Source organism: Ascaphus truei, chromosome 1 (genome assembly GCF_040206685.1).
Source record: "Ascaphus truei isolate aAscTru1 chromosome 1, aAscTru1.hap1, whole genome shotgun sequence".
Classification (NCBI taxonomy): domain Eukaryota; kingdom Metazoa; phylum Chordata; class Amphibia; order Anura; family Ascaphidae; genus Ascaphus; species Ascaphus truei.
Window position 1 is genome coordinate 521,492,387 of NC_134483.1, and position 23,063 is coordinate 521,515,449.

The 23,063-nt window shown below is 42.8% G+C and overlaps 1 protein-coding gene across 1 annotated transcript in view; it reads right to left on the reverse strand.

Moving 5' to 3' along the window:
- Window positions 1–23,063, reverse strand: part of KRCC1 (lysine rich coiled-coil 1) — a 44,174-nt gene that overhangs the window by 13,843 nt on the left and 7,268 nt on the right. Inside the window, exons 2-5 of the mRNA XM_075571893.1 lie at window positions 9,598–9,704; window positions 7,526–7,627; window positions 7,229–7,439; window positions 5,707–5,955 (exon numbers count right to left, since the gene is read on the reverse strand). Coding sequence (XP_075428008.1) covers window positions 5,707–5,955; window positions 7,229–7,439; window positions 7,526–7,627; window positions 9,598–9,704 — 669 coding nt within the window. The remainder of the gene's footprint in view (window positions 1–5,706; window positions 5,956–7,228; window positions 7,440–7,525; window positions 7,628–9,597; window positions 9,705–23,063) is intronic.

Genomic DNA, 23,063 nt, shown 5'->3' on the forward strand with positions numbered 1-23,063 from the left:
AGCCAAATAAAATTTGAAGGATCCACATTACAACTTTTCCCAGACATGGCCCAAGCCACACTAGCCAAGCATCGAGAATTCCGCCCGATCACACTCATCCTGCGTGAAAACCAAGTCAAGTATAGATGGGATTTTCCCTGCAAGCTATTGTTCTCTTATAAAAACAGGTTCCATGTCTTGCTCCTTCTTCGGGTGAGACCATCAATCCTGGAATCACTGGGCCTAAAATGACCCACTTCAGAGATAACACCCCAGGACACCGGAGGAGCTGCATCGAAACCACAAAGATCGACGTGGACAAAAGTCACCGGGTCCAAACATCAAAGTCTAAAGACAGCTTAATAATATGTGGACTGTTTTCACCACATATTGTCGACCCAACTCCTCTTCTACTCTTCCGATCAGACTAGCCTCCACACTGGTTGTGGAGACCCTGGAGACTCCCAGCTAAGAGTCGTCTAACCAACCAAGTCTGAAGGAACATTAACCCAGTTAGGGTCAGATGTACTTATCTGTTATATTTTCCTCTTGTCTGTCTTATTAATAGTTTTCCTTCTACATCAGAGACTTCCTTTAGGTACAAAAGACATCTCTGGAATTCGAACAGGATGTTGGAGGTCCTGCAGATCTGAAGAGGCTCACCCGAACTGACCTCATAGTTTGGTTACAGCCTAGTCTTAAACCACCAAGATGTCAGATCATTAAGGTTTAGTTCCATGGAGACTCCTATATTTATGTAGGAGAGTTGGAGGATTAGATGTCCCAGTTCGTATTGTCCCTCTTCTCCAGTTCCGTCCCCTGCTACAACTGTTATGTTGAAATTGCTACTGTTACTCAACGTGTTTCTGCATTTGAATGTAGAATTGTTTTGTTGTGGCCCTTGATGGTCCCAGGTATACACCCCCCCCCCCCCAATCACACAGCCTCTGTTGCTAGAAACGTTGTCTGCTTCAGAGTCTTTAAAGTACAGGCCCCCCACAGGTTGGGATATGTGGCATCACGGTTACCCCAGTTCGGTTCCCACCTCCACCCCTTTTACCCTCATGCCATCAATCTTAATTTCCCTCAGATTGTTAAACTATTCTCATTCCACCCCTTCCTCCCACCCAGCAGGTTTTCTCCAATCAATGTTGATTATGCTACACCACTTTGTACGAAGTTCTACTATACTAATATAAATGGCATTTAATAAATCTCCCAGAATGCGAAAAGGTTGAACTCGCCGCAAAACAGAAAAGTGACTCTCCAGGAGATTGAACGATTGAAGGGAGACTTGGTTCTTCTCCAGGAGACGCACTTAAGACAAAGGGACCAACACCTTCTTTTTAGTAAATTATATCCCCAAATCTATCAAGCGTCATCAAGCAATAAAAGGGAATGGAGTTGCTCTTTTCATAAAGATCTGAACTTTACAATCTATTAAAAAAGATAGCTTTGGTAGATACCTGATAGTAGTGGGCACGATAAACTCCTCCCAACAAAATCACAATAGTTAATGTTTATGTCCACAGCGAAGGTCAACCGCAGTTTTTTCAGACTCTAATTAAAAAAATTGAGGTTGTCCAACAGGGCATACTAATCCTTGGAGGCGATTTTAACGCTATTTTTGATGCATCTATGGACAAAACATCACCCATATCTGCAGTCTTCATGGGCAATGCGTCTAAGAGAATTAAACTTGGCGTGGTTGACGCCTAGAGACTGCTTAATCCGCTAACAAAAGATTTCTCCTTTTATTCCCATCCCCACGACAGCTACTCTAGAATCGATTACATTTTCATAGACTACCACTTAAGTAGAAATATCACTAAAGCAGATATTTTGCCATCGGCATGGTCTGATCACTCATTTCCTCATTGGAGCATTTTAATAAGGGGAAAAAAATCAGCCAATGGATGTTAAACAAATATTTATTATTAAACGATGACACAGTAGCTGAAGTCTCAGAGGAGTTGATGCGATATTTCAACATTAACTCCACTCCAAACGTCCCCCACTCCATTGTATGTGATGCTCATAAAGCTGTAATCAGAGGGAAATTAATTGCCTTGTCCTCCTGGAAAAGAAAACAGGAAAAAATCAAATTGATACCCTAACTAACAAACTCGAACAATTAGAAAAGCTTCATAAAAGAACTCCAACAAAACAAATTTATAGCCAAATGATACAAACAAGAGGTGAATTAAACCAATTCTTAGCTGCTACAGCAGAGAAGGTCATGCGCTGGACAAATTTTTTTTATGACAAAAGTAATAAGCAGACAAAATGTTGGCAAATAAACTAAAAGCAAAGCAATGCCTATCTAGAACGCACAGTATTCGCACACAAAAAGGTGGCATAACTTATGATCCTGAACATATCTGCTACGAGTTCAGAGATTTTTATACAGCGTATTACAACTTGCCAGAGACGAAGAAGGACCTCGGAACCTCAATTGTCAACAGACATTGATTCGTTCTTATCCAAATGCAATCTTGCTAAACTTTCGGGTGAATATATTTTACCGCTAGAATCCCCAATTATACAACTGGAGATATCTGATGCGATTAAATCCTTAAAGGGGGGGAAGGCTCCTGATCCGAATGGATTTTCCAATCTCTATTATGAAAAAAATTGCAATGGTCCTTATACCCCAGCTCACCAAATTATTTAACATCTTTCTAACAGGACAAGCCCCTCCTAAAACAATGCTGCAGGCATCCATAGCAATTATTCCCAAGGAAGGTAAAGACCCCTTAAATTGCTCCAATTACAGACCCATATCCCTACTGAAAATAGATATTAAATTATACGCCAAAATCCACTGTTGCCTAAATTGATTCATCCGGAGCAGGTAGGATTTATAAAAGGGAGAGAGGCTCTAGATAAGACATTTGGTGTTATCAACCATACACATATAGCTCGCAAATCCAAATCCCCAGCCTTCCTATTATCACTAGATGCCGAAAAGGCTTTTGCCCGCCTTAACTGGCAGTTCATGTTCGCTACCCTAAAAAAAAAAAATGGGATTCATCGAAAAATGTATTGATGGTATCAAAATTCTATATAGCTCCCCTTCGGTCACAGTCAAAAGCAATGCAGTCAACTCCTCTTTATTTCTCATAAATAACGGAACCCGCCAAGGATGTCCTGTCCCCTCTCTTTTGCAATAACCATTGAACGATCAGCCCTAATTAGAAAAACAACCCCAACATCTCAGGAATTCACATAAAAAATCATCAATATAAGATAGCTCTATTTGCCGACGATATAATACTGTCCCTCACAAAACCATTAATTTCACTGCCTAACCTATTCGAAAATTTGGATTCCTTTGGCAATCTCAGGTTATAAAATTAATAATACGAAATCTGTAGCACTAAACTTAAAATGTACCCAGGCACACAGTCAACCTCATCCAAACCACATTTTATTTTAAATGGGATCCTCAAAAAATTAAATACCTAGGTATCCATCTCACAAAGATTACAACTCCATGTATAAATGCAATTATGCCTCTCTTTTTAAACAAATATACAAAGATCTGTCCAATTGGGACTCCTACCAGATATCCTGGTTCGGTACAATCAATTCGATAAAGATGAACATCCTCCCTAAGATTCTATATATTTTTTCATACACTACCAGTTCAAGTCCAGGACAAAGAATTGCAACAACTGCAAAATAGAATCCTTCGCTACATTTGGCAAAATAAAAAGCCAAGGATTAATAGATCCATTCTATATCGCCCCAAGTCAGAGGGTGGATTGGCGCGTTCAGAGCTCAAGAGATATTACAAAGCAGCTCACCTAGGCCAATTAATCAGTTGACATGATAACCCAAATGAGAAAAGATGGGTAGAAGTGGAGAATTTGATTTGCCACCCTGAGGAGCTCCAGGATATCCTCTGGCTGGAAAAGAACAGTAGACCACAGTCCGTATCTAAAAATCCAGGTTTAACCTTCTCATGTAATTTGTGGGATTCGATTAAATCGAGTTACTATTTGAACACCCCCTTCTCCATGATGTATCCTTTGTTCTCAAAATCTTCTTTTTCGCCAGGTTACAATAAAAACCAACCAAATCTATGGACGCAGCATGGAGTTAGTACGGTGAGAGATGTGATGGATTTACATACTATTAAGACCTTCCACGCAATACAATCACAATTTAACATCCCAAGTGCCGAATTTTATAGATATCTACAGCTTAGACACCTTTTCCAATCTAAATACAAAGAAAAAGTACCACTAAAAATGATCCAATCTGAATCCTGGTGTAACACCCAATTTTTAACCAAGGGACCCCTCTGTCCTCTACCATGCAACCCGTAACATCCATATTGACACGAAAACAGACCATTACATGTTGGTATGGGAAAGGGACCATAACTATAGAAGAAGAAACTTGGCGAGTTATTTGGGAGGCAGCAGGTAAAAACTCCACCTGTGTAGTGATCAAGGAAAATGTATATAAAATTCTATATTATTGGTACTTCACTCCGGTAAAACCAAATTCCATCTATCCAAGTGTTTCGCCTATGTGTTGGAGGGATTGTGGAAACCAGGGCTCCATCCTACATATCTGGTGGGAATGTCCTAAAATTAAACCCCTCTGGGACAAAATTCTCCAATTGGCAGAGGTGGTGTCTGGTTTTCATATTCCTAGAAACCCTGTCTTTGTGATTCTGGGGGCGCCAATTCCCAAATTAAGCAACATCGAGTCTAAATTAATCATTCATATCTTTAATGCAACAGGATGCTCCATTGCTCGCTTCTGGAAACACAAAACCTTACCCACTTTCCAGTGTTTGTAATAAAATATGGGATGTGGCATACCTCGAGAGATTGTCGGCTTATCTCCACCAATAGATTTATTGATACTTTGTTTACACACTTTCATAAGCAAATACGATTCTAGGTGATATATGGATCTAGTGGAGTCCTAATGCTGAAGGAATATATATATATATAAAATGTTAATAGTGGCACTGTATGTCTTGTACTTGTCTTACAACACACGTCACCTCCTTCCCCCCTTTTTCCTTCCCCAATATTATTTAACCCCAATTTCTTGTTCTGTAAAATGTTATGTGATATATGTTAAATATCTTGTGAATCTGTCATGAAAATGCTAAATAAAAAGTAACAAAAAAAAACAAAAACCAGCCTCACATCCCCGTAGTCCAGGGGTGGCCAACTCCAGTCCTCAAGGGCCACCAACAGGTCAGGTTTAAGGATATCCCTGCTTCAGCAGCGGTGGCTCAGCCCACCCCTGCTGTAGCCCCACTAAATATGTGAGAACAAAGTCTAAGCTAGTGTTCAAATTTAAGCATATTACATTTTTGAAGGCTTGATGTGACAACAATTTTTTTTTTTTTTTTTTTAAAGTGTAAGATGCAGACTGGGCTTAAGCAGCAGCCCACTTTAGGTGAATTAAACAGGAGCTGCATTTAACACCCAGCTGTGAAACAACTCTGCCACTTCATGTGTGTCATACTTGAAGATATTTAAAAAGCATGTTCTTTGCGGCAATGCACAAGGCCAAACCTACTAAGGGAGAGATGCGGCAGTGCACACTTTAGAGAATGCACAGTGGAAATACATGTAAAAATAAAATCCCACCCCAAGATCTCCGAGGTAGAAAAGTGATGCAGATTTTTTACACGTTCAAACCCCTGGAGATCCCATTCCATATGCCAGCATAGGTTTCGCTTCGTCCGCTTACCACTCGGCTCCTCCATCCCTTCCATCATCTTCTTGCGCGCCTCATTTCGAGCGTGTTTCTTTCCATTGTAGTGCTGCTGGGCCATCAATGGTTTATTAAAGAAGGCAGAGCAGAGCCTGCAGTGTTTGTCGGGGTCATTTAGCTCTGACTCATCGTCAGTGGAGGGAAGTTGTTCAGTGATCATTTCCTGCTGATTGGGTTTCTCAGCCAGAGGCAGGGAAGGATGGGTAACAGCAACAGGTGGAACAGCTGGGAAAAGCAACAGAAGTTACTGGAAAAGGCAAAACTTCTGCCACCATCGTTTTTTCAGCTTAGTAAAGACATTCCTCATGCAGAGACCAATAACAGTTATTTGCTTGGTTCATCCTTTCATATTTTACTCTTTGAAGCTGTGATCAACTACATTATAATGCTGATCAAGAAGCATTATCTTCATCCAGCATAGTCATTTCATTTTGAACTTTGTCACATGGGCACTTGTGTATCTGATGTTTTGACACACAGGCATGTCTGGTATTTGTAATATATACATACAGATAGTCTTAAGACCACGCGTATTTTTTAAAAGGGAGAGCATTGATTTTTATAAAAGGAGCAGCTGACCAAGTACGTGAGTAGAGTGAAATAAAAACGTTACTACCCTGTCAAAAAGTGTTGTGGGCCTTGGAATAAGGCAAAGTATTTTAAACTTGGCCCTCCAATAGTATGCAAACATCTCCATATCTTTTGTCAATATACGGTCATTGAATAGCATGAAATCTTCTCCCTGTGCCTGGTATATTTTACTATATAACTATGCTTTCCTTCCTCTCTCCATCCTCATAAATCTGTTGTCTCCATTCCATCATTTCAAGATCATATACAAAATCTGATTAAACACAAGTGTATAATGTTTAAGTTGGTCATGAATGGGAGCTATTGCATCATGACCTCTGCATTACCCTGCTTCTCACCATATTGAATAAGGACCTACATACCTTCAATGTATATATCAGTAAAGTTATTATAGGTTCACTAGGCTGATCAGGAATTCTTACTTTGGTTTTACCCAGAGCATTGTTCAACATAAGTTGCATTCTTTATGTGCTTCTTCTTTCTGGTATACTCTTTACCGAAAACCAAAAGGCCCATATGTACATCCTCATTAGCACTTAGCAGCAGATACTGTGCTTGCAACCATTCCACCAATGAATCCCATAATGTTCCCATATATGCCTAAAATTACTTCCCCCCACCAATTAAAAGGCGGAGAATACAATTCAATACACATCACATTTTTGCTTTACGACTGACTGTTTTAAAGGTGGCGATAAATTTTTGGGACCAATATAAAAGATCTCCATACCCCTTAGTAAACATGACCTGGAGTATTTTTGCCATCTAGATCTCTCTTACTTGGGTTACAAACGCCACAAGTAACGGAGTTAAATGCCATATGCGACCTGCTGTGTTTAAGACCGGCACCTAACCGAATGTACAAACTCAATTTCTTGGGGTGGAGAGCCTTGTTTTATTGCCTCACCTTTTTCTGGCCGAGAAGTCAGCTGTGCCAGTACAATAGAGGTCACGTGATCAGTTTGTGGTGCCCACTGAGAAGGTTCTCCAAGTAACTGCCTCAGCTTCTTGCCGTGGACCTTCCCCACGTAATGCGATTGAGCAACAACTGGAGAACTAAAAACCATGTTGCAGAGACTGCAAAACTGGTTTCTGTCCATTGCTCTAACTCCATCCACCTGAGGACAAAGATGATTGTTAGACCGGCTCAGAAAGACGCAACTGCGAAAATATGAGCTTCTGTAGGCTGGATAAAAACACTCACGTGAAAATCAGCACGATCTATTTTCTGTTTTTTAACAGGGATTTCTTCCTGCTCATTTGGTGTCTGAAAGTAAAGACGGACTTTCTGTGCATGCTTCTTACCCTGAAATGCAAAAAGTCTTTAGTCACTTACAAAACCACAATAGTAAGATTCATGAAAATTCAAACATCATTCATACCACTCTTACAGCCAGGCTGGTGAATCGTATGCGCACTTAGTAGACAAGGTTTTACTTTCAGATTAAGCTAAAAAACCAAGAGCATAAAAGCTGCTTCTCAAACTTCCAACTGATGAGTGGATAATAAAAGGGACCTTCTTTCCTTAAACTTTTCTGTATCTTAATAAGGATCAAATTAAAAACTAATTGTGTGGGGAAGTACTGCAAAGTTGCTCAATGTACATCTGAAACACTAAGTTATGGTGTATTCTAGTGTTATCCATTAACAAGTGTGTATACAGTATGTGTATTAATAATCTCAAGTACATTAGTGTGCCGATTGACACAATATTTTTGATAATTTATGAAACATTCAGTTTGAAGGTCTAAAAGATGCAAAAAAAAAAAAATTATGAAGATAGAGAGTCAATACATTAGCTCAGCAGTGCTCAACTCCAGTCCTCAAGACCCCCCTCCCTCCCCTCCAACAGGTCAGGTTTAGGATATCCCTGCATCAGCACAGGTGGCTCAATCAAAGACTGCATCACCTGTGCTGAAGCAGGGAAATCCTTAAAATCTGGCCTGTTGGGGGGGCTTGAGGACTGGAGTTGAGATCCCCTGCATTAGCCGTTTGTCTCCTTCACAATGCCCACATACTGTGAGCCCTTACTGCTTGGGAGGCCTTTGCTCTGATCATGATTGTAAAATGTAAATCGAAACAGACTATGGTGGCACACCAGTGGTTTAATGATCACTGATCTTTATAAAGTGCTATTTTCATCATAACGATCCAATGTCAGATGAGTTAATCGAAGCGAGGTCCATGTCAAAGCACCAACACCAAGGTATATAAAGAAGGTCACATGACACAAAACATTACAGTTTTTGTAATGATGTTTCTTTCGGATTTCGCATTTCATTTTAATCAAAACGTGATGCCACAGGATCTCTTTCTTCCTTCCAAAACACAAGATTGATACAAGGATCCCTGCTTTAAAGTTTCCCAAATCTTAAACCATGTCACAATTTATGGCAAAATGTTACAAATATCACTTTAAAAATGATGTTTCGCACTGCTAGTAAAATCGTAAACTTGTCATTCATTTCTATAGAAAAACTGCCATTAGTTTGAGAGAATGACATAGCCTTTCATGAATTAACAATGGGAAAAAAATCTGCAGTAAGTGGCAGTAAATATTGAAGTAGCCAACAGTATGAACACCTCGTGTAATTCTAACGAGACTCCGGGAATACCCTTGGAAAATTTCTGAAGCCGTTCATAGACCAGAGCATGCAGTCAAAACCTTACAAAAATGTTAACATGTTTAATTATTGGTCTTTATTAGGTATACAGATGTAAAATGGCACATTGCATCTTCCATCATAATTAAGGATTTCATCTGATGTACTTTTAAAATGTAATCTAGAACAGGGGTGTTCAACTCTAATCCTCAAGCCCCCCCAACAGGTCAGGTTCAGGGTAGCCAAGCTTCAGCACAGGTGCTCAATCAGTCCCAGCTTCAGCACAGATGGCTCAATAAGTCCCAGCTTCAGCACAGGTGGCTCAGTCTTTCACTGAGCCTCTGATTGAGCCACCTGTGCTGAAGCTGGCATATCCTGAAAACCTAACCTGTTGCGCGGGCTTGAGGACTGGAGTTAAGCACCCCTGCTCCAGAATAACAGCACTGTCCCATATCTGAAGTAATATCATAGAGCTGGTGCTAACCCATTCAATCAGGAGAAACCTACAACACACTGAAATACAATAGAATCAATTGCAGGCTTCACTAGAAATTAATAACGGTTTGGAAATAGAATGTTGAATATTGACTGGTCAGTTGTTGCTACGAAATGATCTGATGTGCAACAATAAGGCGCTCTATCACAAACAATGATTATTATTGATCATCATTACCTCATAATGGGAAATTCTGTTTGATTCAAATGGCAAATTAGCACTACAGACTTTACAAAAGGTGTCTGTAAAAAGGTCCTTTTTGATTTCTTCATCCAAGACTAGATCTGGGTAGTAAAAAAAAAAAAAAAGGAAATATTTAGAGATAAAGTGGGTTAACCAATGTATCCACTAAAAACATACCATAATCCCTTTATTATTGATTCAGCACAACTATATTCCCAAAATATATACTCAACTGTATCATCACAAACAATTCCCATTGCTATGACAAATACAAAGTATGGACAGTGTTTAACAATACTACATGACTTTTATGAAATTATGAGCTTCTAATGGTATTAACTGGTTAGAAATTATTTCTTGGTTTCCTTGTAAAGTCATACATGACATTTTAAATACCATTCATTTATACAGCTCAACCCCCTTATAACGCTGGGCTTGGGGTCCAAAGAATCACATCGCGCTATAAGCGTATCGCGTTCGAAATAATGTGCAATTGTATGCATTGTACAATAAAGTATTTAAGATACCAATAATCGTGTTGTAAAATATTCATAAATACGAAATTTGGAAGCCACGCTTGCATCGCGTTATAAGCGGATTCGCGTTGTAACGGATCGCGTTATAACGGGGTTGAGCTGTACTTAAATCACAATAGAACGCTAAATTATGTTCATCTTCTGTGAATACTAAAATGTCCCTCTGGAGTTGTAGTGACTAACCCCCAAATGATATAATCCAGTAGTCCACGCAGCACATTCTTAAAGATTTTAATGTTAAGTAGAAAAAAAAAAACATAAAAAAAAAAAAAACTTTTAAATACTATTTAATTAAATGATATCAGGGCGATGTCCATTTTGAAAAAAGGATTTAAAATCTGATTTTTCATGGCTTCATTCATTGTAACACCGCCGGAAGAAGAGATCAGTGTATCTCAACAGCTCGCACAAATAAAAGCATTTAGTTAGCCTCAGAATGGTATCACCTATTCGTTTTTGATATCTCTCTCTCTCGCTCTTTCATTTCCTAAGCAGTCTTCTGCCATAAGACACCTTCCTGACCATTCAAGCCAATAGGAAGCAAAGTATCTTCCAGCGCCAGAAGCTATTTAATGGCAGCAGACTGCTTGGAAAATATGGGCCTCAGTGTGAATGGATTTAGAATTTCAACTTCAGTTATGCAAAACCCACACTTCTACATTCCAAGTTTTGGTAAAACATATTTACTATGACCAAGCTTACGCTGTTTTATTTTTTTTTGTTCTTCAGAATTAAATACACCTAGTCGCCTTTCTTTTTTCTGAATATCTAAATTAGGTCAATGCATATTATTTAGGATAATGCGATTAACAATAATCAATGATGAATTAGGCCTCGGGCATAGTCAGCGCTTATGCGCTGACCCGTGCTGAGGCGCGCTCTCACTTACCAGTGAGCCCCTGCAGCCGCAATGAGAGCGGCTTTAGTAGGGGCTCGCCTACGCTTCCGCAAGTGCGCGGAAGCGTAGGTCTTAGGAAATGTTTACATTCTCGCGCTCACGGGAGCGCAGGGCCGGTCACGTCAGCGGTTCGCCCAATGAGGGCGAACCAGCTCCGTGACGTCACTGGCCCGCCCCTCGACACGCCCCCGGACAGCGCGCTAACCAAGACCAGGGAAAGCATCCACTTTCCCTCACGGGCACCCACTTTTCCTCCGCACGGGCTGAGTCACCATGGACTCAGCCTTAATCATTTATATTCACGGAGAACATTCACCTTCTCTAAAAATAGACACGGAGATGCAGAATTTATTCATATACTTTCAGGATCTAAAGTTCTATTTCCATAGAGAAAGTGTACACCAGGGTTGGCAGGTTGCTTTGCTATGGCTCTTGCACATAATGTCCCTTTTTATCCTTTTATAAAAGTCAATTGGAGAGATTATTGCACAAGTGGTCCCCCCCCCATTAGTGATTAGAAATCATTGGTAATACTCAGCATTGTTCATGAAAGTACACTCATTTTGAATTGTAGAGGTTCCCACAGTTACATTTTCATTAAGACTACATAATGTGCATTTAGCCAAATGTAACCTTCTCTGTTTCAGAAGATAATAGATTTGTCACAGATCAATAAACATGAGAAGTACTGTACACATCAGTGTCAAATTAGCAACCCGCCTAACCATATAGTGAATGAGCACAAACAGCCATGAAAAGCATTGCCAACTTCTAAAGTGAAGCAGCATGTTACGAACCAATAAATGCAGGAGTAACAAAGGACTGCAGCAAATGGGGCAGGAAGTAACTTCATTACAAAGTAAAACTGGGAAACCAAGCTGTGTCGTGTGCAACAGTGAATATATTTTATTTTAGATACTGGTTCATGATCTGGTAGTCTATGCCTTCTGTTTGTGCTAAGTACTCATCATTGGGATGCTAGACTATTAGCTGCCTCAGGTGGTGGTAAATATCCCAGGTGAGGTTTAGCGTTTCACGGAAAAGAACTTGCTCCCATGTGGTTGCTTGTCAACCATGCCCTATAGCAGGTGTGCTCAACGTCAGTCCTCAAGCCACACCACCTCCCCCAACGGGTCAGGTTTTCATGATATCCCAGCTTCAGCACAGGTGGCTCAATCAGAGGCTCAGTTGAAGACAGCCTCTGATTGAGCCACCTGTGCGGAAGCTGGGATATCCTGAAAACCTGACCTGCTGGGGGGCTTGAGGACTGACGTTGAGAACCACTGCCCTTTAGGTTTGCATACTAAACTATGCATCTGTACAAAGGAGGCGTTACTCCAGTAAACACTCCGCTTTTTGTTCTCAGCATAGCAACACTATGGGGCCCATATGTACTGTGTTAAGATAAATAAATATTTGCTCTAACAAAGCAATTTCTTTTATCTAATATTGATTCAAGTGGAAGAAGTTCGTTAATAAAGTCCGGAGGCATTTATGCCACCTCAGACTTTGCAGAGAGCGAGCGCCGTCAGGCGCAGAGTAAGCAGGGGTGATTTCTGGCCAGTTGAAATGTGCAGTTGCGAGCGGTGTGGGGGGGCGTGTCGGGGCCCCTCATTGGGCGAACCTCTCACGTGATGTGCCTGCGAGCGGCAAAACCAAATTGATGTCTCTGCAAGCAGCTGAGAGCTCACGGGCACGTGCGCACGCTGGCCAGTCTCATTACGATCATGTGTTTGATCGCGTGTCGCATTAGCGCGCAAGCGCCCTGAATGAGGCCTTAGAATGAGACAGGAACCTGTTCCTGAATACGGATAATGAACAATACTTTTAAATGTTTTTTCAGTAGCATTTATGACTTGACAGTATTGGGACATTCATGATAGCTTTTCTATAACGGACGTTTTTCATGTTTTTTGGTCTTGGCCAACATTTGAACACAAATATATGTACTTAATATTTATTGTGGTAACACATCAAATATAATTGTGAGTTAGTCAAGGACATTGCAGAAGTTTCATTACAGGATATTGAATCGTTTGAGAATTCTAACTGGTTGCTTTGTCTCAATAACATACATCCCTGAATGGGGCCTTTGGTCTTTAAGGGCAGCAATACGCATAGGATGTTATTATAATACACATAACCGTTACATTACCTGCACACTACCAACTTGGTTGATCTACCCACCAGCAGTTGAGTTAGCATTATAGAATATGACTTACATAGGGGGTCAATGCAAAGAGGCACAGAAATCCTGCAAGTAAATACACTGTCTCTCTTTTAGTGTTGACACCCTGTATAATTATTAGGGAAATCTCAAAAGTAAAGATAAGGATTCTCACCAGAAATCTGAGTAACAATATCACTTCGCTATTGGGATTCAGCCCATTAGGGAGGGGACATTCACATACAACAGAGGTCAACCTCCAAGAACCAAAATCAGTGAGATTTAGCAGCTCTGGGTCAAAGAAAGAACCGTAGCATTTCAATGGGAAAGTACTGATTCACATTAGTGAGACTTAACTGAAATCTATGAAACAGCTTATGTTAAAAATGAGTGAGAGTGATTCCAAATAAGTGACACAGAAAATCAGTCAGTTTCCATGTCTGCATTCACTGTCAAAGATCCAGGTTATAACCAGAGATTGTATACCTTCTTGGCATTAAGAGCTGGCCAAATGGATAATGGTTGCATCATGCAAATAAAGGTACTGGGTTCCATGGCATTCTGCTAGATCATGACATGACGTCACAATGTGGTGCTCCGATACCATCACACACACACATGTAGAATGACAGCTTAACCCTGATGACCTGCACGTAGTAATCCCTTAATGGGGTATGAGCCCGTATCAAGAATATATTACATGTTCTCTGGCATTGCTTTTAGACTTAAGCTTACTGATATAAACGTGTTACATTTTTACTAATGTTAAAATAGGGCCCCAACTTCCAACTCTGCTAAACAACGGCAAATAATTGCTCGCGGACAGAAAACACACCCATTTTGGGTGTTATAAGGGACAGGATACATAGAGATCAATTACTCATGGGTTAAAAAAAAAAAAACAGATCGAATATCAATGATTTGGTTTTCAATATGGACCTCTTTCAAGACGCCAACGTTAGTATTTAGCGTGGTCTTTTGATATGAAGAGACTTGTACATGGCCATTATTGGGATATGCCTACTGGTAAGTGTTCTCGGCACTAAACTACTCAAACCTAATGCTGTGAGTTCCCTTCTTTCCAAATGGATGTACATTATATAACATTAGCAGTAGAAAGTAGAAAACTTAAAAGTAATAGTTTAGTGCTGTGTATCGACAACAAGTAACTAGTAACAAAGCCATTACTCCAAGTGTCCAGTTATGTTTAATTCTATTTGGACACATTATTTTAGGTCTGAATGGGCCAATTACATTAGCAGTGCAAGAGTAAATTATTATAAAAAAGATTCCAGCATTCGAATTTGGGAGGTGGGGGGGGGGGGGTGTGTGGTTCTGGAGTTGAACTGCATTACTTTTAGCTCTAGGGAACCCTAGATCAATACCGGTTTAGTTGCGGCGGTTTCAGCTCCCTATTAGGGAAATCAAAGTGAACTCCAAATCAGATGTGTCCCACTGGCTCTCACCGGGGGTGTGACTTGCGCCTTCCTATCAGACGGCAGCAGAGGACATCTTTAAATGCCCATGAAGGAACATTAGCAAAGAAAGTATAGTAAGTATCTAAGGATCAGGGGTCCCGCGTGCTAAAAAATTATGTGGTTCAGTTCTGCGTCACCCCCAGATTTTAATGCTGTAAATTTTATTTTAAAAAACACAGAATTTGACCGCAGAATACAAAAACACTTGTCCCACCAATCGAGCTGCAGAGAGACTTTATTCACATTTTGGGACACTATAAGATTTTTGGGACCGCGCGCACTTAATACTTTTTTCTTGTTTCCCACCTAATCTTCCCCTTTTTTTTATCTGCTGTAAAACTTCAAACCCTATATGATCCTTGAGATTGCTGCTTTAAAGCAGCCGGCAGTGTAATATACTCTCTAATACAGTGGTTCCCAGCACAGATGGTTCAATCAAAATGATTCAGCCAACTGTGCTGAAGCAGGGATATCCTTAAAGACAGAAAAAAGCCGTCTGTATAGCTCAAAGGCAAACACACCAATGGCTGATATAGCCTAGTATTAATAGTTGGAGAATAGCTGGAGTAATTCAAAGGGAGGGAGAGTTGGAGAAACTGCTAGCAAATCTGCAGTGCGTTAAATATACAGCTGCATAATGCACCGTGTAATTGGATCGGTGTGGAGTAGCGCTTGTACTCACAATGAATGCCGTCCTTAGCTGCTCTCTCTCCCAGCGTCACGTTGTACCTGGAAGGGTGGCGACGTCACTCCACGGCGCGGAGACACTCCGAAGTTCAATAGAAAAAAGTAGAAGATCGATGCGGCAACCACTCCAAAAGACTGGGACTCACCAGAAAAATTAAAAAATCAGGAAATCTTTATTAAACTACATAAAAAAGGAGATACTCAGGACAAACAGAAACAGGAAATCCTTTTTTGTTTGTCCTGAGTATCTCCTTTTTTATGTAGTTTAATAAAGATTTCCCGATTTTAATTTTTCTGGTGAGTCCCAATCTTTTGGAGTGGTTGGGATATCCTTAAAACCTGATCTGTTGGGGCTGGGAACTACTGCATTTAATGGCTATTTCATCATTTTAGATCGGATTAAAATATTTTTGTATTTCAGCCAGAATATAACTGGGATGAAGAAAAAAAATACATACCTTAAAGCTTACAAAAACGATTGCTTTTGTTAAAGCTAATTTGGGGCTTATACCTAACTGTAGGAATTTTAAGGGTACAGGGTCTGAGTTAGCGTTAAGAAACAATGCTCTATTCAAGTAACTTTCAAGGCAAGTCCATTTTTTCTATGGGTAATGGGTTACAGCGTGAATGGAGCCAGCTGCTAGTGTTGTGACTTAAAAAACGAATAATGTTGATCCATGTTACTCTAACAGAAGGAGGCTACAGTCCGCGTCTTTTTGACCCCATTACTATTACTGAGCTCTGGATTTTAAACACCCGTGTCTTCAAACATCTTTCTGAAAGTTATTCATGTTTTTCCCACAAATTTGAATCAAAATGCTAGATTATAAGATCATCTTTTAGAAATGGCTCTACACCATTATATTTTTATTTTTGGTATTGTTGCAGTGGCTTCATTTAAATATATAAAAAAAAACGGAAGGAATAAACAACGACACTACAAAAACTGCAGTAAAAAGTGAAGTGTGTTGATTCACACGATGCCTCATGAATTCAATGCGTTTCCGTTCCACCTGAGACCGAACTGCGCTGGGATTCATATAAGATAGGAGTAATCCGCTCCAGTCCTCAATGGCCGCCAACGGGTTTTCAGGATATCCCTGCTTCAGGAAAGGTAGACTGAGCCACTGATTGCTTCAGCACAGGTGGCTCAATTAGTGGCTCCGTCTACCTTTCCTGAAGCAGAGATATTCTTAAAACCTGACCTGTTGGTAGCACTTTAGCACTGGAGTTGACCGCCCCTGTTGGCTTCATGTGAATAAAAAGCTTTTTGACTGCAGCATTTGGAGTGCCCGCTGTTCATTCCTCCTTTTGAACAATTAGCCATGGACTCCCAACCCAAGAAGTTCTCCTGCAGCACAGGTACACCACATTTCACTCTTTTTGGGATTTTGTAAGTAGTTTGAGTGCACTCTTAGCTTCTACTGTTTCCACTTTGGGGGGAAAAGTAGGAGCCTCCCTATAGCATCCATACCTACCTAGACTAACAGAGTATAATGTGTAGTATTAGTAATTTATTACCATGTTGGATGTCCTTTTAAATACTTTAAAATTCCAAAAAAAAATAAACAAAAAAGCACTCTCTCCATGGGGATGCAAAGTTAATGGACTCTTCAAGAAATACTAGGAGTCGCCATCAAATGTGATAAAAAGTCTGGAAATCTCTCTGACCTGCAATCCTGGATTCCTTTTTGTTTACCGTGAACTTGAATATCTGATCATACACAATGTGTTTGGCTACATATTTCTCAGATGTATTAAGAAGATTAGTACTAGAAATGTACAAATCCTCTATCAGAAAATTCTTGAAAATACAGTAAAATGTGATATTATATAACAAAAATGGTGTAGGATTATGGGATGAAGACCCATTACTCAGCAGTACCAAACACGTGTCCCTCTGGAGAGATACCCCTATGTTCTTTTTACATACAGAGAATGTTTTATTTCACGGTTCTAACTACAGTCTGAATGTATTCAGTTTCTACTCTTACAGAAAAGAAACAAAATGCTGTTGGCACCTAAAGCCCATTCCCCAAGGAGTCAAACCTCACAGACTGTCCCTTTATTGTGGCATAGGACATTAGGTTACCACTGTTTTGCCACGACCAAATCGGTGTTCGACAGCAGAGGGACTCCCCGTCGCACTCAATCCACCGCTTGAATCCCCGCCACCAGTCGCTTCTAAAGTTACTGTTTAGTGTAGAGGTTAATTTAAGGGGTTTTAGCAGTTAGGGTAGGGGGTTAATTTGAGATTAAGGGGGCCTTCGGGCTAAGGGGGGGGCTTCGGGCTAAGGGGGGGCTTCGGGCTAAGGGGGGGGGCCTTCGGGCTAAGGGGGGGGGGCTTTGGGCTAAGGGGGGGGGGGCTTTGGGCTAAGGGGGGGGGCCTTTGGGCTAAGGGGGGGGGCCTTTGGGCTAAGGGGGGGGGCCTTTGGGCTAAGGGGGGGGGGCCTTTGGGCTAAGGGGGGGCCTTTGGGCTTAGGGGGGGCCTTTGGGCTTAGGGGGGGCCTTTGGGCTTAGGGGGGGGCCTTTGGGCTTAGGGGGGGGGCTTTGGGCTAAGGGGGGGGGGGCTTTGGGCTAAGGGGGGGGGCTTTAGGCTAAGGGAGGGGGCTTTAGGCTAAGGGGGGGGCTTTGGGCTAAGGGGGGGGCTTTGGGCTAAGGGGGGGGGGCTTTGGGCTAAGGGGGGGGGCTTTGGGCTAAGGGGGGGGGCTTTGGGCTAAGGGGGGCCTTTGGGCTAAAGGGGGGGCCTTTGGGCTAAAGGGGGGGCCTTTGGGCTAAAGGGGGGGGGGCCTTTGGGCTAAAGGGGGGGGGCCTTTGGGCTAAAGGGGGGGGGCCTTTGGGCTAAAGGGGGGGGGGCCTTTGGGCTAAAGGGGGGGGGCCTTTGGGCTAAAGGGGGGGCCTTTGGGCTAAAGGGGGGGGGCCTTTGGGCTAAGGGGGGGGGCCTTTGGGCTAAGGGGGGGGGCCTTTGGGCTAAGGGGGGGCCTTTGGGCTAAGGGGGGGGGGCTTTGGGCTAAGGGGGGGGCCTTTGGGCTAAGGGGGGGGCCTTTGGGCTAAGGGGGGGGCCTTTGGGCTAAGGGGGGGGCCTTTGGGCTAAGGGGGGGGCCTTTGGGCTAAGGGGGGGGGCTTTGGGCTAAGGGGGGGGGCTTTGGGCTAAGGGGGGGGGGCTTTGGGCTAAGGGGGGGGGCTTTGGGCTAAGGGGGGGGGGGGCTTTGGGCTAAGGGGGGGCCTTCGGGCTAAGGGGGGGGCCTTCGGGCTAAGGGGGGCCTTCGGGCTAAGGGGGGCCTTCGGGCTAAGGGGGGGGCCTTCGGGCTAAGGGGGGGCCTTCGGGCTAAGGGGGGGCCTTCGGGCTAAGGGGGGGGCCTTCGGGCTAAGGGGGGGCCTTCGGGCTAAGGGGAGGCCTTCGGGTTAAGGGGGGGGCCTTCGGGTTAAGGGGGGGGCCTTCGGGTTAAGGGGGGGGCCTTCGGGCTAAGCGGGGGGCCTTCGGGCTAAGGGGGGGGCCTTCGGGCTAAGGGGGGGGCCTTCGGGCTAAGGGGGGGGCCTTCGGGCTAAGGGGGGGGGCTTCGGGCTAAGGGGGGGCCTTCGGGCTAAGGGGGGGGCCTTCGGGCTAAGGGGGGGGCCTTCGGGCTAAGCGGGGGCCTTCGAGCTAAGGGGGGCCTTCGGCTAAGGGGGGGCTTCGGGCTAAGGGGGGGCTTTGGGCTAAGGGGGGGCTTCGGGCTAAGGGGGGGCTTTGAGCTAAGGGGGGGCTTTGAGCTAAGGGGGGGCTTCGGGCTAAGGGGGTTTAGGCACTTACCATATCAGTGAAGTCGCCGGCGTCAGTAGGTTTCAGCGGCGGGCGAATAGCGGAAAGCACTGGTAGTCACTTGGTCGTGGCGAAACTGCCATTACCAAATGTCCTAGACTGCTCTATTGTGCAGAGCTATTTACCTGGCTTTAAAGAATAGCAACATTACGTGGGTGTTGGTGCTACTGTACTTCAGGCTACATCGCAAAGAAAAAGGAGGGGATGGAAATATGCAGAGATTTCTCTAAAAGAGGCAGTCCAAGCGTCACTTAAAAAATAAATAAAATGTGTTATAATATATGCAACCTTTGATTACCTTTATTGAAAACTTATTACCTAAGCTGCAGATCAATTTAGTTCTCCTGTGATCGAATAGCAAAATTCACTAAATGGCTGCCTTACAGTTTCAATCAATCCTTCAGTGTAACTTAGCAGCTACAATGTATCCAGATAATACTAAGGTAACATTATCTATTGTGACAGTTTGCTGCTCAAACTTCTGGGAATATTGGCAACAAATTATCACAAAGAGGAGTGTTACAAAGATCTTGTATTGCTGGGGAGGTGGGTTAAAACCTGCTATAGAAATCAAAGGATGCTCAGTATATTAGAATGCATTACAAATGGCATTATAAATTGAATTAAAAAAAATGTAGCAAATATTACATGTATCTAATACTACAGAACTGATTTATTTAAAATAACACACATGTAGGATATTCCATAGATTGCTGCTGCTGCTTTTGTGCTGGTGAAGCAACCTTTTCGTTGTGTCTGGCACTTTAAATGAATCTCGAAAAAAATAATTCACGTGGCCAAACGTGGCCCGCTTTTTGTGCTGCAATGCAGTTAAACACCACAGCAGGAGAGTAGCCATGTTTCAGGAACATTACGGCCCAGAACCACTAAACGGCAGAACGAGTAGAGATGGGCAAATGTGTCAAAATCCAAGCCACAAATTCTTCACAGGTTTGTGAGCGACATCCGATTCGCTGACGGATATTCGGAGACGTTTTGGACAGTTGAAAATGTGGCGGATGCTCCCGAAACCGCTGTTGCTTTCCCTTCGCACGCATGTTAAAACATCCGCCCGTGAATGTTTCAACCAGGGGTGGCCAACTCCAGTCCTCAAGAGTTACCAACAGGTCAGGTTTTCACGATATCCCTGCTTCAGCACAGGCCGCGCAATCAGTGGCTCAGTCATTGCCTGATTAACCTGTGCTGAAGCAGGGATATCCCCAATACCTGGCCTGTTAGTGGCTCTTGAGGATTGGAGTTGGCTACCCCTGGTTCAGTCATTTGATTAGCCCAGAAGTTCCTGACCGTTACATAAGGGTTCTGTGGCAGGGAAAGGGGGGGGGGGGAGTAATATAGGCATATTTTCACTTATACAATTTTTACTTTAATGCACCTCTCCACAAGTTGAATAGGACAATTGGTGAGAGTGGTATGTAAGGAGAGGGGCCGATTTATGTCTCTGAAATCCCAGAATTCCCTAGTATTTGTGTTTTTCCTTTATAGTTTAAAAATCTCTATTTAGGAGATTAACAGTGAGGGGTGCAGCAAACATCGGAGAGGTTTCTCAGGTGCTGGGTCGTTTGGAGAGATGTATGCTCGGCAGAAGTCTCTTAATGCCTGTTTGGGGCTTGTCCCCACAATCCCTCAGGGTATAGTCTTTACCCCTCACAGACATTTAATATGGCTGCCGTTGGGGTGCAGAGCCTATGTTATGGCCGTACAAAGTTCTATAACTTCAAATAGGCGACCACTGCAATATTTCAGTTGGCTGTGTTTGTCACGGTTTGCAGTGTTTCTATACTTTTGAACTAGAAGTGACATAACAAAATAACATTTCAAATAGTTTTATAGAGCTGTTTTTGACTAAAGACCTATAGTATATTGTATGAGTCTCTTTGGGGAGGGGGGCGGGTGATCAGTTGACAAAATTCAGAAAAAACATCTAAGTTTCAATATTTTCCCCCCATATCTACTCTTATCTACTTTCTCGTTACAAGTGCATATTCACATCTAGAAAAACCTGCTGTCAACCAAACTGGAAGTAAAAGTATTCATTTTCACATAGTCCTAAATGTGTATTTGTAGAAAGGCCATGCATAGTGTAAGGAGGTTTAGTACAGTGTGGGACGCACAGGGCTCCCCAACATTCCCCCTTTACTTCTGTGAAGAGAAAGCTGGGAGCTCTTATTTTACAGTGTGGGACCCAGGGATTCCTCTGGAACTGAATCGTGTTCATTTCAGCCTCATGGCGATTTAAATGGCCGCCCAATTGGAAGCTACGACTGATGACGCTGCGGCTTCCTATTGACCTGCGGAGACCTGCAAGATTCGGTGACCAATTTGTTTTCCTTGGAAGGACATTTAATACAGACACCGGTAAGTATATCGGGAGCCTAGAGCTGAAAATAACACGGTTCAGCCCTGGAGGACCTGCGGGTTTCCATGCTGCAATATGAACCAATACTGAGAATATATTCGGTGGTTTGGGGCATAAGTCCCAATCACAGTGCTCAATCCAAATCTGAACCTTTAGACAATAATGAGTACGAGTCCACATATCATGGTGACAGGAAACTGTATCAGCCAGCAGGTAGACTAATGAGACCCAGTGCTATATGAATGCAGCAAAAAGACACTCAGTGAAATGGCAATAGTCCATGTGTCATAATAAAATAAAGGGTTAACATACCATTGTTGTATGGGACTCAGCCATACCAAACCCTTATGCTGCCGCACTATTCCAGGTCATCCAGTATCCCTGTGAGGGAGAAATATACTCACAGCAGGCTTGTTCCAATGCAGCGTGCAGCACGCTCAATATTCACATAGAAGTTGAAATCCCAAGATTCCTGCGGTGCACAGCCAAATAGGGTAGAGGACCAGCAAGGTGTAGTTTAAAAATATACTTTATTGAAACAGCATGGTACAGGGGACACACACTCTGACGCGTTTCGGACTGGTATAGTCCTTAGTCATAGAGCTGATCCGCGCCATTCATCCCCACTGATTTAAAGGGCTAAGCCCGCCCCCCTACGTCATCGCGCTCCCCGTTTACGGGGAGCGCGATGACGTAGGGGGGCGGGCTTAGCCCTTTAAATCAGTGGGGATGAATGGCGCGGATCAGCTCTATGACTAAGGACTATACCAGTCCGAAACGCGTCAGAGTGTGTGTCCCCTGTACCATGCTGTTTCAATAAAGTATATTTTTAAACTACACCTTGCTGGTCCTCTACCCTATTTGGCTGTGCACCGCAGGAATCTTGGGATTTCAACTTCTATGTCAATACTGAGAATAACTATGCCTACCAGCAATGTCAAAAGTAATTACTTCAAAGAGCAGATTCCAAACAAAACATTGTCTACTGCTGATAATGACCGATTCCTACTGCTCCCTGTCGAGACAGAAATACTATAAGGCAAGTTCTGTAGGTTAGCTCAGAGGTCCCCAACTCCAGTTCTCAAGGACCGCTAAAAGTGCAGGATTTAATGATAGCCTCTCATTAGCACAGGTGGCCCAATCATTTTGACTATCCACCTGTGCTCTAGCCGGGGTATCCGTAAAACCTGCACTGGTAGTGGTCCTTGAGGACTGGCGTTGGGGACCTCTGGTTTAGCTGACAAATGGCAGATACAATACAGTACAAGCCTTTCAGATAAGGGGATGCTCTGCAGATTTTATGGTTTAACCCTGTAGTGAGGGTAGAGGTGGAGAGTGATACGCATCATTACACTATATTAAATGTTCAGTTTTTGTCGTCAAGAGCCCCGTACATGAATTACCGCTTTCGGTTGCGGTGGTGTAAATACATACTTGACTCAAACACATATAGTATTGCCATGTTATGAAGGACAAATACTTAGCTAGAGAAACATGTAATATTTCACGAATAATTAA